Source organism: Balaenoptera physalus (genome assembly GCF_965194825.1).
Source record: "Balaenoptera physalus genome assembly, chromosome: 1".
Taxonomy (NCBI): domain Eukaryota; kingdom Metazoa; phylum Chordata; class Mammalia; order Artiodactyla; family Balaenopteridae; genus Balaenoptera; species Balaenoptera physalus.
The window spans coordinates 89,781,334-89,800,119 of record NC_138882.1 but is presented as its reverse complement, the minus strand read 5'-3'; the positions used below and the strand labels follow the sequence as shown (position 1 = coordinate 89,800,119).

General features: G+C 40.5%; 1 protein-coding gene across 2 annotated transcripts in view; it reads left to right on the top strand.

The window, feature by feature from the left end:
- CHD1L (chromodomain helicase DNA binding protein 1 like) overlaps nt 1-18,786 on the top strand; it is an 81,289-nt gene that overhangs the window by 41,361 nt on the left and 21,142 nt on the right. Inside the window, exons 15-23 of one of the 2 annotated variants that reach the window (XR_014262549.1) lie at nt 1,789-1,954; nt 6,015-6,163; nt 6,987-7,150; nt 7,702-7,907; nt 8,984-9,082; nt 15,977-16,047; nt 16,152-16,266; nt 17,356-17,464; nt 18,419-18,659. Coding sequence is in view for 1 of the 2 variants with exons in the window: in XM_082458337.1 (XP_082314463.1) it covers nt 1,789-1,954; nt 6,015-6,163; nt 6,987-7,150; nt 7,702-7,907; nt 8,984-9,082; nt 15,977-16,047; nt 16,152-16,266; nt 17,356-17,464; nt 18,419-18,497 (1,158 nt within the window). In the remaining variant the exon portion in view is untranslated. Of the gene's footprint in view, nt 1-1,788; nt 1,955-6,014; nt 6,164-6,986; nt 7,151-7,701; nt 7,908-8,983; nt 9,083-15,976; nt 16,048-16,151; nt 16,267-17,355; nt 17,465-18,418; nt 18,772-18,786 lie in introns of those variants that run through there. The other variant, XM_082458337.1, reaches the window with a different exon arrangement.

The following is an 18,786-nucleotide window of genomic DNA, read 5'->3' as shown; positions in this document are numbered from 1 at the left end:
GTGGGAGGAGGAGGGGTTGTCAGTGAGAAGTTTGAACTCTCTCCCAGTGCGGGAGGAGCTCAGGGGATTCAGTTGGGGTGTCCCTGTGATGCGGGCTGCTGGACATGTCCGTGTGATTGAGTAGACATGCGTCTGTGCCGTGGGCCAAATACTAGTGGGAACATAGACCCCTGGCTGTTTGAGGGGGGCTCTCTCGGAATCTTGCCCAGCTCGTGGTTATCGGAAGGTTACGTTCTGGTTTAATGTCTGATTTCTCTCTTCCCTACCAAGACTCTGCAAGTTATCTCTTTGGTTGCCAAAAGCAAAGGTAACAACCCAATGCCCTTGTCTCAGAAGAAAGCAGGGTTTGTTTGTAAAATAAAAAGAATCCAATAGTAAAAGATGTAACTGTTGTTTAGTAAATTTAAGAAGTATAGGATCCTGAAGTCCTCAAGGAAGGAAGAAGGTTTGTTATCCTGCAGGAGGAACGTAATAGAAACAGAGAGAGGCAGATGCAGATGTAGTGAACATTTATTGAACGCTTACTGTGTGCTAAGTATCATATGAAGTGCTTCTTTCCGATTGTTTCCATGAATATGAATAACAAGAGAATGAGGTAGGTACTCTCTTTATTCCTATTTTAAATAATTTGCCCTAGGACATTCATTTATTAGGACGCCAATCCAAGTACCCTCTAACTTCCAAGCACATGCCCTTGCCGTTAATTACTGTAATATATTGCTTCTCTAAAAACACATGTAGTCCCTTGGTGACTGAGACACATCACAAGTGAAAGCATAAATATAAGGTAGACTGAAGGGAGTGTCCCAGGACAGACCAGTCTTTTTCATAAATAGTTGGCTTTCTTCTATTTTTGGTGCCAGTCGCCTTATTATATATATCCAGGTTAAAAGATCAGTGTATCCAGGTTTGTTTGATGCTTAGGTGAGCTGTCTAAATTTTTTTGAAGCTGATACAGAATACATTAAGATTTCCAAGTTACTCACAAAATACACCATCTGGAGATACTGACCCAGTCTAAAGAGACAGGATGCAAATAAGCCAAGATGTGAATGCAGCTTGGTTCAGAGTCTCAGAGTTATCACTTAGGGAAGTACAGAGTTGGAAGTAGGAAGCTAAAGCCAGGAAAGATGATCTGAACTTTTTAGGTGGTTCCTACAGCCCTAGGGATAGGCTGAGGGTACATTAGAGAGAAGGAAAGAGAAGCAGGGTAGTGCAACGCTAGAGAAATGTCCAGCAACATTAGAATTGAGAAAGGGCTTTCAGGTCTAGTGGGTGGGAGTTGTTACTGGGCTTTGTGAAGGCGGTTTCCATAGAGCACTGTGGCAGGAACAAAATTGCCAAAGGAAGGAAGTCACTTAAGAAGTACCCCGTGTAGCCTTCTCGTTCCAAGAAGTTTGGCAGTGGAAGGGATGGGAGAGTAGCTAACAGGGTCTGTGACTTCTCATGTGGCTGCTGGGATTGCCTGTGTAAAAGACTCCATGAGAAGTGCTAAGATAATGCAGGAAATGGCTGTTATTCAAAAAAAAAAAAAAAATTGGGGGCTCAGATTTTTTGTTTATTGAGAATTGTCAAAGTCAGCATCTCTGACTATCATTTATCACTCTCTGCTTACCCATCATCCAACTACAGAACAGCCCCATTGGTGTCATCTGTCATGGGGAGAGAAGGAAGGCTGACCATCAGGGAAGGCATGCGCCTGGTGTCGTTAAGCCACTTTGCAAATCACTGATATCCAATGTTTGTTTTCATGAGGGCCAACTGGACTTTTTGTTTTCTTCATTCAAGTTGAGTGAGATACTCAAATTCGGTTTGGATAAACTGCTGTCCTCTGAGGGGAGCACCATGGATGAAATAGACCTGGAGTCTATCCTGGGAGAAACAAAAGATGGCCAGTGGATCTCTGGTGCCCTGCCGACAGCAGAAGAAAGAAGCAGAGAACAAGAGGAAGGACGTAAGTGGGGGGTGAGAGCAGAGCCAATGGCACGGCGCCCCCAGGCTAGAACATGAGTGAGATGGGTCCCCAGGGAAAGTCCTGGATACTGCTTCTGGGACATCCTTTTCCTGCCCAGCCCTGTTCTCATCCTGGGCACACTGTTGAAGACTTAACATGGTTCGAGAACTCTTCCTAGGCTGATTGGAAATTGTCTGGCTGTTCCCTTGTATCTGAACTTTGAACCAAATTGATGATACTAATGCTTATGGTAGTATCAATCTCAAGGATTTTAATTTGTGTTTTTTCCTCCCTTGATTGCAAGCATCTTCTCCTTTGTTTATTAGTAAATCCTTCTGTCCTTAGTATGGTGCTGCACATAGTGATCCCTTTTCTGAATAGTAGAATGAGTTATTTTTTAAGTTATAGTTAACACCAGTTGAGCATTAAGTGTGAACTTAACGTGCCTTATACCTATTTTTTCATTTCACTGCTCTGTGAAGTGAGGTACCGTTAACTTTAACTTTTCTAGTGAAGCAATATATATGATCATGAGATGATCTTGTCTTTTTTTTTCTGATTTGGGTCAACATTTGTCTTTTGTCCATTTCTATTTCTATAGTATTTTAATTTCTGATTTGAAATTTTTTTTTTCACATAGTAGCTTTGTAAGGATGTTCCCTGTTGTCTTAGGGTTATTTTGAAATGACTTTATTTTCCCGTACCAGTGGCAACAGAGATTCAGTGTGGACTGGGGTGAGAGGTCTGATAGTCTTCCTAGGCTTCTTAATTCAAGAGTACCTTATTCCATTCATACAGAGAAGGGCAGTTTCTTTACCCGACACTGCTTCCTTTTATTGGGTGGAGAGTGGGCTGGCATGACTTCTGGTTTTGTGATTCTCTTTTGTTTCTGTAGGACCCTGAATTTCCATCACTTGCTGCCTTCTTTCCCTTTGCCACCAAACTGTCAAAGCACGTCTTCCCCTTGTAAGTTATCTCTTTCCCCCAGAAGCAGTGCCTTCCCAAATTGTAAGCTGCAACTACTTTCTAGTTCCTTCCTTTCAATTCCTTAGTAGCCGCTGCTCTGATCTGCCAGGTCTCAGACCTTTCCTCATTATTTTCCCATTTGGGGTGTGTTCTCGTGTGGGATAAATTTGATCTGTGTCTGACGTTGCTAGAACCCTGCTGCCTCTTTTCTAGGCGGTCTCTGCCTGACTCTCTACTCTAGTGTGGGCTTGGGAGCCGACTCAGCTGGTTTGAGATGTTCATTTCTCTACCTACCTGCGAATTGAAGTTTGTTGTACTCTCTGCCTCCTAGTTTTGTAGTAGGCGTGGGTTCAGGGTGGTTTTGTTATCCCTGTTGTTCTGTATGGTTTTTATAGGATGTTTGGGGAGATTGGAATGTCAGCAGCTGGCGTGATTCTACAAGACACTGCTCTTTGACTTTCCTCGTAGTTTAGCTTTAAAATGTTTTAATATTAGCATCCCATTTTTATGCTTCAAGAACTCTTTCTTATTCTCTGCTTGTTGTTGTTTTAAATCTGTCTTGTTCTCATTCCAGGGATATAACATCCTCTCTGAGGACATTTATTGTAGCTTTTAAAAAGTATTCCAGGGAGAATATTAATTGTAGCTTTTAACAAAGTATTCCTCCACTCCCTGTGTTGTCTCTTTTCTCCGATTGCTTCTCCTTCTTTTTAAAAAGTTTGTCTTGTCCTTGTTGGTAGTTTTCCTGAAATACCTGGTGTGCTCTGGCTGTCTGTTCACGTGTGCTGGTGAAATGCCAAAGCTGATGGGCAGCTCTGGCCTGAGCAGGTATATGGGCTCCCGGGGCTTATTCCAGCATCACTGATTGGTGAGCTGGCTTTCACATTGAAAGAGACCTTCCCAGATGTCTGTATCTGAAGTCTTTTCTCTGGGCAACTCCATTTCTCCAGAGATGAATCCTTTAATATCTTTCTTGGAAGAGGTGGGTAAGGGACGGAATAACCTGTTTGCTCAGATTGAGGAGACAACGTGAGTAAAGGGGTTCAGGGCACTCCTGTATTTGGTGTGCAGATTTTCTCTCAGTTCCCCCACCCTGCAGTTCCTCGTCCATGGTAAGTTCTAAGCTTTTGGGGGATTGAAAAGGCCTGTGTGCTTATAATCACCCCTTGCCTAGGCACCTGTGTTTTGCTTCCACTGTTCTTTTCACCCTGTTATCATCCCTCTAGCCACTTCTATTTTCTAAAGAGTTATTGACCTTTTCATCCACTGTCGTCTCATATATCTTTTTAAAATCCCTTTACTGCCATGTAGTTATTTTAGGTGGGAGAAGAAATAGATGTATGTGGTCCTATTTTTAAGTTGCATTTTGATTACATTAAATACTGAAGCTTGCACCCATTTCTGCACTCATCTAGATTAATTTCAGCCTATTTTCCTAACGTTTAGTAGAACAAAATAAAATTTCACTGTTTTCCAGAAAGATAATTACAATTTTTTTGGCAGTTGGACTGAGAAATATATTTTTTTTCAGGCAGTCCAGCTGCCAGAAGAGATTTCCCAGTTGTATTAAAATTTGGAATTTTGTCTTTGATCAATGAGTATAGAGTTCACTCTGTGGTAGATGGTTCCATTGGCAGGCTATAGATAAGTGTCTAAGCCTGTGGTCTCCAAACTTCTCTGGGCTGCAGACTGAAGACAGATAGCATGGTTAAAAGAATACAAATAAATATGAAAGACTAGTGATTACAGCATCCCCTGTCAAAATTAAATAGAAAACGGGTGGCTTTATCTTGAATGCCAGGCTTTTTTTTTTTTTAATCACGTTCGTAAGTTGAGAATTGCATGAAGATACATATGTTGATATTTTACACTTCTCGGCTCTTTATTTTTTTTTTTTCCACTTGTTGATAGAGCACCTCATTGAAAGCCCCCTGCTGATTTAATTAGCAAATGCCAATTAGAATTACAGCTGGTTGGATTTGGGTAGAAGTGTGAAGCAATTGATCTCTTGAGAATGAAAATGTTTTGCTTTCCTACTCTCTGGGGAAAGCATACTTACAGCTGATTTTATAATGCTGTGAAAATACATTTTTGGTAACATGTGCTATTAAATATGTTTCACTTTAGAATCATTGTCTCACCTCTCTCTGGTTGCTAGTCTTGGCTTGTTATGATTTCTCTTTATCATGTGATTCATGATCTTGGCACATCACCCAGCCTCTCTGAGCCTTTGTGTCCTCATCTGTAAAACGGTGCTATTAGTATCTGCTTTACTCTTTTACACAGTTGCAAAACACATAGCATAAAATGCTATTCAAGTTTACACTGTCACCATTATTGTTGTTACTGTAATTGTTATTTGCTGGCCTGTTACCTTTCCATCCTTCTATAGAGAACAGTAATGTACTGAAAAGAGCACACTGGCCTTCGAGTCAGAAAATCCTGCCTTCTTCACTTATTAGCAGTGAGAACTGGGGAGTCTCTTGATCACTGTCTGAGCCTCAGTTTTCCCTTTCTTAAGTGGGGTTAGTTATATCAGAACTGTGGTGAGGCTCGTGAAGATGCTTCATGAGATCTACAAAGAATATTGTAAATCTAAGGGATAGTTTTTGTGCTTCTCTATTCCCTCCTAGATTTTCTACTTGTTCCTTTTAATATTACAACAAAGGGGGGAAAAAGTTGAGTGTTAAAGGTGTGTTTGGAATTTAAAAAATATGCTCTTGGTTACCTTTATTAGATAATCTTAATGTCAGTGAGATTTATGCTGGGGAGTAGTGTGGAATGAACGAGTGATGAGTGTTCCAGACCTCAGCAGGGTGGAGGCATCCAGCAGAGACTCACAGACCATCTAGAGATGGACCAAAAAGGCTTTAGCCGTGCTCTCTCCTTTGAAAAGTAAATACACTAGATCCCCATGTGGATCCCAAACCCGTCAGCATTAGTGAGATCAGAAATCCAGTACCTTCATCACAAGCTAGTCTTAGCCCGTTTAGAATACAGGCTGCTCTTTTGTTCACCCTGGTTATTGCTTTGACTAGAATCAATCTATTTTTCTTTAGTATCTAACATTTCTCTCTGTGTTTTATGTTTTTAGAGAACCACATGTACTTATTTGAAGGTAAAGATTATTCTAAGGAGCCTAGTAAAGAAGACAGAAAATCATTTGAGCAACTGGTGAATCTTGAGAAAACCCTTTTGGAGAAGACTAGTCAAGAGGGCCGGTTACTCCGAAATAAAGGCAGTGTAAGAACTATTAATTTATGTAAGGATAAATTCTTTCAAACGTTCATCCTAAGAGAACAAAAAATGATGCTGGGAGTGATTGGTTAAGAAATAAGTGTGTAAGTGTTTGTTGAAATACAAGTATCATTGACTGTACCCTAGTATAAAAGCTGTGTAAGAGGTTGGCATAAAAATAATAGCAAGGAGGGTATATTTTACCATTTAATGCAGGTGTTAGCAGCCTTGTCTATCTAAGCCACCCCTGAAGGGATCACTGTATTACACCAAAATACCATACCCTGCTGCTGACAATCATGACCCTATGTCATTAAGAGAGGATGGCAATCATAAATGATGTATGTAATGTCCACAGTATTTGGCACTTAATCTGTGCTCATTAAATGCTAGTTATCGTTAAGATAATCATGATGTTGAAATACTCTGTTTAAGACAGAATGATGTAATACACTGAGGAAGATTTCCATTAAAAATGGTTAAACCTAAAATAGCATCCTGCAGGGTATGCCTTCAATTTTTTAAAAAGTTATTTTCTGAAGTACCTTATTCCTAATGAAATCAATCAAAATGATGTATTGCTGTACTAACCATGGCAGTGCTTTGGTTGAGTTTAGAGCACAGTATCTTGGTTACCATGCCTACAAGATGTATTAATTGAAGTGTCTTCCTACCACTTCCCACCACCCAAGGTGGCGTGGAGAGGCAGTGTCTTGTGAAATATTAAGCACGTTGCCTCTGTTCAGAGTGTGTTTTAGGGATGAATGAAACTCGTGAAGGAACAGGTAGCCCCCAACTTTCCTGGTTATGGAGCTTGTTCTTCCTACAGGTTCTCATCCCAGGCCTTGTGGAGGGGTCTACCAAAAGGAAGCGGATTCTGAGCCCAGAAGAGCTGGAGGACAGGAGGAAGAAAAGACAAGAAGCAGCAGCCAAGAGAAAGAAACTATTAGAGGAGAAGAAGAGGAAAAAGGAAGAAGCAGAACATAAGAAAAAGTATGTATGTGTTATTCGATTGTATTATTAATAAAGCTGAGGGTCCCAGTTGGTAAAGGAATCACTATTGCATAGTGAGTCCACAGTTGAACATCACTTTACAATTGCAGAAAATGTCTGTAAAGCTGGTAGTTCCTACTGGTAATAGAATACATTTTTAAAGATTAAACTTTAACCTTAACAGTTAGTCTACTTAAGAGAACAGCCCTGAGTGCCTAAGGCAGAGAAGATGCATTCAGTTGAAGCTAGAAAATTTTAGGATTTTATTTCAGCTGCCTAACGAGACTAGTTTACTTGAACATTCCCTTTTAGTCACATGTTCTTAAAAACAGTGACATCCGGTGGCTGCTCATTTTTGAAGTGTAGTCAGGAGGCAGTTAGGCTAATCAGTAAGGCTTCTTGTTTATTTACAAATAGGCAGAAAACAGGGTGAGTTTTTCTAATTGCATCTCCACTTGCCACTTACTGTTTGTGAATAGCAGTACAAGATGTGCTCCGAGGGAAATTGTGATAAGCCCAGTTAATTTCCTTTCCTCCCTGGCCTGTTGAAGGATGGCCTGGTGGGAGTCCAACGATTACCAGTCCTTCTGCCTGCTTTCCGAGGAGAGCGAACCAGAGGACCTGGAGGACTGGGAAGATGAGCGCTCTGCCCAACTGGATTATGAGGACCCAGACTCGACCTCCATTAAGTATGTAAGCGGTGATGTCACCCACCCACAGGCTGGGGCGGAGGATGCTGTCATCGTGCACTGCGTAGGTAGGTAGAAGTGGTGGGGCCTGAGTCTTTATGGTACCAAGGTCTGGGGAAGATGAGGCAGAACCCTGATTTAGGGGTGATTAATGGCCCCAGTGTAGTCTTGTGTGGTCAAAAAGAGTGAATTTTAGAACCAGGAGACTGGGATTTGACTCTTGTCCCTCTTGTTTATCTGGTTGAGCAGCCCAGCCTCTCTGGGCCTCAACTTCCTTATCTGTATAATGGTATAAGATCTGCCCTGTTCTCTGCACAAGGTTTTTAAGAGAGTACAAGGAGGTAACATCTATAAGACAAAGGAATCCTTTCAAAACTCCAAGCATGTTCTTCCCTCATGACCTTTGTACTTTTTACTTCCTCTGTCTGGAGCCCTCTTTCCCCACTTCGCCACATCAAGCATTGTTCAAATGTCTGCATCTCAGAGAGGTCTCTCTTGATTGCCCAGACCCCATCCTCACCCCTCTATTCTTCTCTATCCACTTTTTTACCTTATTTTACTTGATGATACATCACCATCTGACATATTGCCTATGTATTTGCTTATTTGTTTCACTGAACTAGAAAATAGCTTCATGGGAGTAGGGATTTTTTTTTTTGTCCTCTGCTGTAACCCTAGTGCCTAAAACAGTTCTTGATATGTAATACTAACAAATATTTATAGTATGATTGAAAGAATGAATGACTGTAAATACGAGGTACTAACTAGCTGTGTTAGTACCAGCTTGAATAAATCATTTAACCTTTCCACTTTCTTACCTGTAAAATGGGAGTTGTGTGCTGTTGTATTACGTCTGCTCTGCATCTTTCCTCAGCCATCTCCCAGGAATTACAGAAGTACTGCAGAGATTCTGCTCTTTCAGAACACTAATTTTTTTGATGCTTTTCTGCTGTGATGGCCAAGTATATTCCAGAAAACCTAAACATATTTGAGAAGTCCAGTGTATAATATGTGCAGGAGATTAGTTTCTTCTGCTCTTTGAAAAATCATTCTTCTACAGGTCTCTTTGGTGTACCTTTGTTTTTTTAAATTGTGGACTGGATTTTGCCTCCTATAGAAGAAAATTTTCTCTTTCTTCTATCAGATGACTCTGGCCGCTGGGGCAGAGGTGGTTTATTCACAGCTCTGGAAAAAAGATCTGCTGAGCCAAGAAAAATATATGAGCTGGCTGGGAAAATGAAAGGTAAGAAGCAAAGCAGAGAGAAGGGTTAGGGATGGGAGAAGAGGGGAGAGGACACTCAGGTAACGCAAGTATTAGGTGCGTTAAAAAGCACTAGATGAGGAGTCGGAAGAGCTGGTTGGAGTCCGAATTCTGTCATCAGTTAGCTAGTTGATATGTGACTTTGAGGCAATCCCTTCCCCTCCCTGTGTCTGTTTTCTCATTTGTAATTTGTGAATAATACTTATTCCACCCACCGCATGGGACTATAATGAGGATAATGAATGAATGTGTAAGTACTTTGATAAATGTCAATCCCTGCATGCATGTTAAAGTGTTGGCTTGAAGATCATTTCATTGTTTACCCAATTCACTCCATCTTCTTGAGGGAATATCTCCTGAAAATGTCAGACTCCTGTGGGAGAGAACTGAGACATACTATTGAAGTGCTAACAAGACCTGGGTGCTGAAGGGAAGGAGGTTGTATTATGAAGTAACACTCCCCGGAGGCAGAAGTATAGAGCTGTGCGGGGCAGGGGAACTTGGAAGCTGAACAGTATTCCCCCTTGGCATAGGGAGGGGCCAGGGCACCTCCTGTTATGTGTAGAGATCACAAAGTGGCAAGAGGAGTAAAGTGATTATTGTGATTAGCCTCTCAAGTTCCGTAGGAAATAAAGGATCTTGCCCAATAGAGGAGGGCTCTTCACATTTCTTAGAGATTGGTTTTTTCCTAATTCTTCTGCTCACTTCTCCAGGGTAGAAGGGGATGTAAGGACTTGGAGTGAATACTCTTTCTACTAAAACAGATTACATATTACAGGGTTTCATATGTGTGAAATAACCCAGATCTAGATATTGATTGGGCAGCTGGAAAAGGAGAGAATTCAGGAGGAGGTCGGAGTTAGAGATGCAGGCTGAGAAGTTCCCATTTGGATGAGGAACGGGAGGACAGAGAATAGAGCATGGAAAACACCTCCGTTTAAGAGCAGAGGCAAGAAGGGGAGAAAGAAGGAATTGTCAGAAAAATAAGAGAACCTTGAGAATGTAGTGTTTTGAGGTACAAGGCAGGAGAGATGTCAAGAAGTGGTCTGTAGTGTCAGACACTGAAGTGAGGATGAGCATTGGGAAAAGGCCATTGGATTTGCCCCAAGGGCAGTCACATGACCTTGGAGCACTTGGAAGAGAGTGTGAAAAGTAAAACCTGGTTGCACAGTGTTAAGGCATAAGTGGTCAGTAAGGAAATAGAGATGGGAGTGTGCACTGTTTTCTGAAGAAGGATTGAAATAAGGTAGAGCAGGGTAGATGAAAAGTGGGCTTGAATTATCAGGGAGGGCTTCATGGAAAGTGGTGAATGTTCTCTTTGGCCTGGAAGGGTGGGTTCGGTTGAATTTAAATAGGTGGAAAGAAAGGGCAGGAGAGTCCATAACCATGTCTCATTCTTTTTGGTATCCCTGTAACTCCACCATTCCCAGTATGGGGTATTGAATGGCCCCTGCAGCTACACAGCGAATGTTTTTGGGGAATGTTGTGTAGGTCAGACAGGCTGGAATAGAGGGTTTAGGCTGAGGAATAGAGGAGAGTTAGTTAGATTTTAAAGCAGAGAGACTTGGGCCACATTATAGAAGACCGTACATAACTTGTCCAGGGAGATGCCGTTCTAGGCAGGACCTTATCCAATAGCTAGTGGCTAGATATGGGAGATTTGAGTAGAAGAATGGCATAGCAGAGCAAATATTTTAGAATGACTTGAACAATTGGGGTATGCAGGATGGATTGAGAGGACAAAAGATTCAAACTGGAGTAGGCCAAAAAAAAAAAAATTGGGAGTATGCAAAGCCATAGAATTAAATTAGCACGTTTCTCTAGAGAATTTGATTTGCTTTGGATGAGGTAGGAAAATATACAAATACAAATATGTAAGTATGGTAGAATACAATATTTGAATAGTTTAAGACAAACATAAGACTCTTGTAAAGGAATTTTACGTTCATAGTGCCCCACCCCCTCCCAGCCCGGATGCGTCTGGGTTTTGCATTCACTCTCCAGTGCCTACAGGCGTACTTTGTAGGCAGCGTTTGAGAGGCGTTGAATTAGGAGATCATAAAAATTCAGGAGTGAAGGGGGTGACATGGTTACATAAGACATTCCCTCTTTAATCTCCCTTTTTAACCAATAGTTTAGACATCTATACATAAACAAAGGTGCTTTGATGGGTCTTTTGGGAGACCCAAGAGGAGACTTACTCACCACTGCAACTGGTAAGAGACAGACAAACCTCCATACAGGCAAGGAACCAATGGAGCCAGCAAAACTGCCTAGACCCCTCTCACTGCTGTAGGGCAAAAATCAGGTGAGTGCTGCCCTGGGCAGGTACTCACACACAGAACTTGCAGAAGTCCAGCCTTCCTGAAGGGAGACTCTGGCACACCATTGGAGAAAAAGAAAAATATGAGTTTGCTTGCAGCAGAGGTGGTAAGAGAAACTTTCCCAGCATCAACCCTCCCCCCAAGGAAACACTTCAAGGGGCTGATTTTTCTGGCAGAGGCACCCAGCTACCCTCGTCAGGTGGAACACAGCTGGAAAAACCTGTTTCTCTCCGCCAGCATCTGGAGTACTAAGGTGGGAGCTCCACAACTGTGGGAAGGAAGGATATTGGGAAAGAGGCAGATAAGAATTTCAAATGGTGTCAAAGACATGTGCTCAGTAGGAAGTTCCCTCAGGGACCCCTGGGGGTACCACCCTGGGGATCTCCCTACCAGGTGTGTGGGCACTCCCAATGCACCAAGTGTTAAACCCACACCTCTCCCCAACTCTGCTGCTGGCTCCCTGTGCTTGCTCCGCAGTGTGTCCATGAAAGCGAGCTCTGCTAGACCAGGAGCCCACTCAAAACAGGTCCTGTCGATGGGCAGGGAAGAAACCACAAACTTGAGTTATAGCGCCACCTTCTGGGGAAAAAAGGTGTGCAGCCAACCTGGTGAATTGTAGGAATCAGAGAAGACACAAAAGCTTAATAATTTGGCCACAAGACAGAGCAAGAAGAGTGGAGCACAAACACATAGGAAAAACTGAGATAATACCAAAACCATAGAACATAATACCCCATCTGCTGAAGGTAATGAGCACAGAGTTTAGGACGTATCTGCTACTTCAGATTCAAAAGCACCAGCATGTACCAGGAATATGAAAAATCAAGGAAATATGGCATCACAAAAAGAAAATGACAGTTCTCCAGCAACCATGCTCAAAGGCACAGAATATTATGATCTAACTCACAAAGAATTCAGAATAGCAGTTATAAAGAAACTCAATGAATTTTACAAGAAGACCCAGGCAACTCAGTAAAATCAGGAATAAAATATGTTAACATAATGACTTCCTTTCAAAGAGATTGAAATTTTAAAAAACCAAACAAATTGTAGAGCTGAAGAAGTCAGTGGATGAGATGAAGAATGCAATAGAGGGCAGCTATAGCAGGGGAAACCATATGGAAGAAAGAATAAGTGACCTCAGGAGATAGGAATTTTGAAATAACACAGAAGAGATGAAAGAACAGAAATTTTAAAAGAACGAAGCAAGCCTATGTGAGTTATGAGATTGAAACAAGAAAAGACAAATATCAGAATAATTGGGCTTCTAGAAGGAGAAGGGGACAAAGAGATTATTTTAAGAAATAATAGCTGAGAACTTTCCAAACCTGGGGAAAGATTTGGACATACATGTCCATGAAGCTAATAAATCACCCTGTAATCTCAATGCAAGAAGACCTTCTCCAAGACACATTATAATGAAACTGTCAAAAATCAATGATAAAGAATCTTAAAAGAAGCCAGGGAAAACAAGAATGTAACCTACAAAGGAACCCCTATTAGGCTATAAGCAGATTTCCTAGCAGAAACTACAGGTCGTGAGAGTGGAATGACATATTCAAAGTGTTGAAAGATCAAAATTTCCAGCCAAGAATACTACTTTACCAGCAAAGTTATCTATTGGGTATGAAGGAGAAATAAAGGCTTTCCTAGGCAAACAAAAGCTGAGGGAATTCACCACCACTAGACCTGCTTTGCAAGAAATGCTGAAAGGAGTTCTTCAAGCCAAAATGAAAAGACACTAATCAGTGACATGAACACATATGAAAGTACACAACACACTGGTGAAGGTAAAATATATAGAGTCAGATTTAGAAAACGAACTCAGTGTTAGGATGGTGTGTTAACCACTCAACTCTAATGTAAAGGTTAAAGGAGAAGAGTAGTAAAAATAACTATAGCTACTATAAATTGCTAATGAATAATATAAAAACATAAAAAGAGGTAAATTGTGACATGTATAATATAAAAGGGAGGCGTAAAAGGGTGGAGCTTTTATAGGCAATTGAACACTGTTATGTCTATGTTTCATGTAAGTGCCATAGTAACCACAAAGCAAAAACCTAGAGCAGATCCACAAAACACAGAGAAAGGGGAACCAGAGTATACCACCACAAAAAATAACCAATTTACAAAGGTAGGCAGAAAACAGAGGGAAAGAGAAACAATGGAAATACAAAACCACTGGAAAGCCCAAGATGACATTAGTAAGTCCTTACATATAATTACTCTAAATGTAAATGGATTGGGGACTTCCCTGGTGGCGCAGTGGTTAAGAATCTGCCTGCCAATGCAGGGGACACGGGTTCGAGCCCTGGTCTGGGAAGATCCCACATGCTGCGGAGCAACTAAGACCCTGTGCCACAACTACTGAGCCTGCGTGCCTAGAGCCCGTGCTTCACAACAAGAGAAGCCACCTAAATGAGAAGCCCACGCACCACAGTGAAGAGTAGCCCCCACTCGCCACAACTAGAGAAAGCCCATGTGCAGCAATGAAGGCCCAGCACAGCCTAAAATAAATAAATAAATAAATAAAATCCAAATGGATTGAATTCATCAATCAAAAGGCACAGAGTGGCTAGATGGATAAAAATAACAAGACCCAACTATATACTGCCTATAAGAGACCCACTTGGGCCTTAAAGACACATGTAGACTCGAAGAGATGGAAGAATATATTCCATGCAAGTGGAAACTAAAAGAAAGTGGAAGTAGCTATATTTATATCAGACGAAATAGACTCTAAGCCAAAAATGGTAATAAGAAACAAAGGGGTCATTATATAATGATACAGGGATCAATTCATCAAGAAGATATAACAGTTGTAAACATATATGCATGTAACATCTGTGTACCTAAATACATTAAGCAAATATTAATAGATATGAAGGGAGAAATAGACAACAATACAATAATAATAGGGGACTTCAATACTCCACTCTCAGTAATACGTAAATCATCCAGACAGAAAATCAACAAGGAAATGATGGGCTTGAACCAAACATTTGACCAAGTGGACCTAACAGGCATCTATAGAACATTCCATCCAACAGCAGCAGAATACACATTCTTCTTAAGTGCATGTGGAACATTTTCAAGGAGAGATCATATGATAGAGCAAAAAACAAGTCTTAGCAAAATAAGACAATTGAAATCATACCAAGTATCTTTTCTGTTCACAATGGTATGAAACTAGAAATAAAACGAGGAAAGCTGGAAAATCTGCAAGTGTGTGGAAACTAAACAACACACTCTTGAACAACCAATGGGTCAAAGAATAAACCAACAGGGAAATCAAAGAATATTTCAAAAAAAATGAAAATGGAAACACAACATACCAAAACCTATGGGGTGCTGCAAAAACAGTTCTGAGAGGGAAGCTTATAGTAATAAATGCAAATATTGAGAAATTAGAAAGATTGCAAATAGTCAACCTAACTTTACCCCTCAAGGAATTAGAAAAGAGGAGTAAATTAAGCCCAGAGTTAGCAGAATAAAGGACGTAAAATTCAGAGCAGAAATAGAGACCAGAAAAACAAAAGGTCAATGAAACTAAGCTAGTTTTTCAGAAAGATAAACAAAATTGATAAACCTTTAGCAAGACTAAGAAAAAGAGAGAAGACTCAAATAAAACCAGAAAAGAAATTATAACTGACCCTACAGAAATACATAGAATCATAAGAGACTACTATGAATAATTGTACACCAACAAATTAGATAACCTAGAAGAAATGGATAAGTTCATAGAACCTACAACCAACCAAGACTGAGCCAGTAAGAACTAGAAAGTCTGAACAAATCAATGATGAGTAGAGATTGACTCAGTAATTAAAAACCTCCCAACACAGGAAACTCCAGGACCAGATGGCTTCACTGGCAAATTCTACCAAACATTCAAAGGAGAATTAACATCAGTCCTTCTCAAACTCTTCCAAAAAATTGAAGAGGAGGGAACACTTCCAAACTCATCCTATGAGGCCAGTATTACCAATATCAAAGCCAGATAAGGACACTACAAGAAAACAAAACTATAGACCAATATCTCTGGTAAACATTGATGCAAAAATTCTCAGTGAAATATTAGCAAACCTAATTCAGGAACTCATTAAAAGGATTACATACCATGACCAAGCAGGAATTTTCCCTGGGATGTAGAGATGGTTCAGCATGCACAAATCAATAAATGTTATGCACCACATTAATAGAATGAAAGATAAAAGTGATCATCTCAATAGATGAAGAGAAATCATTTGACAAAATACAACATCCTTTCGTGATAACATACCCTCTGCAGATTGGGTATAGAAGGAACATACCTCGGTATAATATAAAAGGCCGTATACAGCAAACCCACAGCTAACATCATATTCCACAAGAATTGAAAGCTTTTCCTCTAATATCAGGAACAAGACAGGGGTGCCACTCTTACCCATATCTGAGTCGATTTGGAAAAGGCAAGACATAAGGAGGATTCAGAATAGTCCTTCCTCAGGGATCTCATTCTGTAGTGAACTTTGTGTTCTTTCTGTTGCTCCCTTTTGTTTTACCTCAGATTTGAGTTTGGGCGGTGTCCTTTTATTTCCTATTGATGATAAAGAGTCAAGAAACAAAGGGCAAGATTTGGTAAGTAAAAAACCACATCAGTTTATCAGAGCTGAACTTTGACTCCCATCACCTCCCCTTGAAACTACTCCTGCTCCCACCCAGTTAATGATCGTTCCTCCTAGTTGGCCTTGATTGTGGCCCAGCACCGTGATCGTGCCAATGTCCTGTCTGGCATTAAGATGGCAGCCCTAGACGAGGGCCTGAAGAAGATATTTTTAGCAGCAAAGAAAAAGAAAGGTAAGCTCTTCCACTTGTGCTCAGGGATAGATGAATTTCTGTTCCCAAGCATATGATGTGATTTTTAAAGGGAGGTAAGAAATGTCAAGACCCCATTCAACATACATGGTAAAGGTAAGCCCCAGTATGAGAGATCACAGAAGTAACAACCTCCCCATCTTGTATTTGCAAAGCCCTTTTCCTTTCTACATCACTTTTGTATCCATTATCTCTGTGGACCGCCTGCATCCACTTGGGTATTTGTATCATTTTACAGATGAGGAAGTAAAGGACCAGAGATGAAGTAAACTGGTCATAATGCAGTTGTAAAATGCCTCTTGGAGAGTCCCACTCCGCATTAGCAGACAGTTCTCTGCCAAAAACCCGAGTTCAATTTTGTTTCTAAGCCCAGTGTGTCTCAGAGTTTCTTGAACTGATTGACTTTTTTTTTAATAAATTTATTTTATTTTATTATTTTTGGCTGCATTGGGTCTTCATTGCTGTGCACTGGCTTTCTCTAGCTGCAGTGAGCGGGGGCTACGCCTTCGTTGCGGTGCCGGGCTTCTCATTGCGGCGGCTTCTCTTGTTGCGGAGCACAGGCTCTAGGCGTGGGGGCTCAGAAGTTGTGGCTCGAGGGCTCTAGAACGCAGGCTCAGTAGTTGTGGCACACAGGCTTAGTTGTTCCGCGCCATGTGGGATCTTCCCGAACCAGGTATCAAACCTACGTCCCCTGCACTGGCAGGCGGATTCTTAACCACTGCGCCACCAGGGAAGTCCCCTTGACTTGTTAAAGAATCTTTGCTTATTTTAATTACATCTTGATCATTGATCGTATTTTATTTCCATAGTACCTACTTATTTCCAGAGCCTGTAGGTCCTTGTGTTCAATAGAATTAATTTAATTTTCCCCTATTACAACCCCTCCCCAGAATATTTTTGACATTATAATCATATGCTTTGAGTGGGACACACCAAGATTATATACATTTTGTTCATTGGAAACCACAAAGTGACTCAGAATATGTTATTATCTCCTATGTATATTTTATACACATTAATCAATTTGATGAATGAAGACATCATGATCTTTTTTTTTTTTTTTTTTAACAGCAAGTGTCCATCTTCCACGCATTGGACATGCCACGAAAGGTTTTAACTGGTATGGTACTGAGCGACTTATTCGGAAACACTTGGCCTCAAGAGGCATCCCAACTTACATGTATCCTTTTGTTATCCTGATGGTGTGCACTTCCAGCTCAAAAGGGGAAAATGTCTTGCATTTTTCTGGTGTCATTATTTAATCCAAGGCCAAGTCTTCTTCTGCCATGTTTTTCAGTCTACCCCTCTTCAATGAGAAAAAACTAAGAAGCATTTTCTAACTTGTATATATCCAAGGAGGTAAATATACCCAAGCATTTCTGGGTGCCAACAGCGAAATTAAAAGATACATGAAGAGGGGAATTAATTGAAGAATTGCCATTTGCTAACATACTGAATCTTTTTCACATCAATTCTCTGGAGATCCTTCAGGCCCAAAGACCAAGGCCTGATTCTAAGAACTTCACTCTGTTCACTAAAATAACAACAAGCAAACAAACAAGTGAACTGTTTTATTTCTGAACCCATTCAATGTATTCTTAAGGAGCAGTGTGAAATTCATTTTGACCATGAGGATATAATCTAGTTTTGCTGGACCAGTATTTTCTTCTAATGACCTGCTTGCTGTATAAGTTAGCATTGTTTGGACTATACTGAGTCCAGAATTACTAGAAGAAGCTGAATTGGCCCCCAAGTGCTATAATTATACAGAAACTTCATCTTTTTACTTAGATACTTAACTGAAATTAATTCACTCAGTGGTGGTTTATTTAAACCACTGTAAAAACTTAGCAGAGAAGTTCTGTTTTATACACTTGCACAATTCAAGCAGTATCAAAAGAGTTTTAGTATATCAGATAATTCTACAGTAATAAGTACTAACAATATTGGAAAGATTTATGATATGGTAAAAAGAAACTAAGGCATGCTACTTCTGGAGTGGTTATTTCAATAATTACTAAAGAACTAGTAGTTTTGGTAAAGTTGATTTTAGTAGATTTAGTAAAGTTGATTTTAAAAACTTTTAAAGTTTTTTAAAATGATGAAATATATATTCCTTGACCATCCTTATCAGCTACTACTTTCCTAGAAGCAAGGCTGCCATCCTTCATCCACAGGCCTCATCTTCCTCCTTAGGACAGCTGGTGCCTTAACAATCGGCTCAGCATCAGATCCAGCCTTCAGCAGCCAGCTAAGATGTTTGCTCAAAGCTACTGTAATAGAATATTTCAAAAAGGAATGAGGATCTGGTGGGCCTCTGAGCTACTCTGTTTTCTGAATTCTAATTTTGTTCTCCTGGATGTGCTACTGATGTGGTACGTGTAATACAGGGATGCACAAGGTATTTGGGAAAATCCTTTGGCAGCTTGCCAGGGCCCCAGTTTGCACAGCTATTTGCCTAATAATAAATACATTTTCTATCTCTAATGGTTTCTTTGCTTT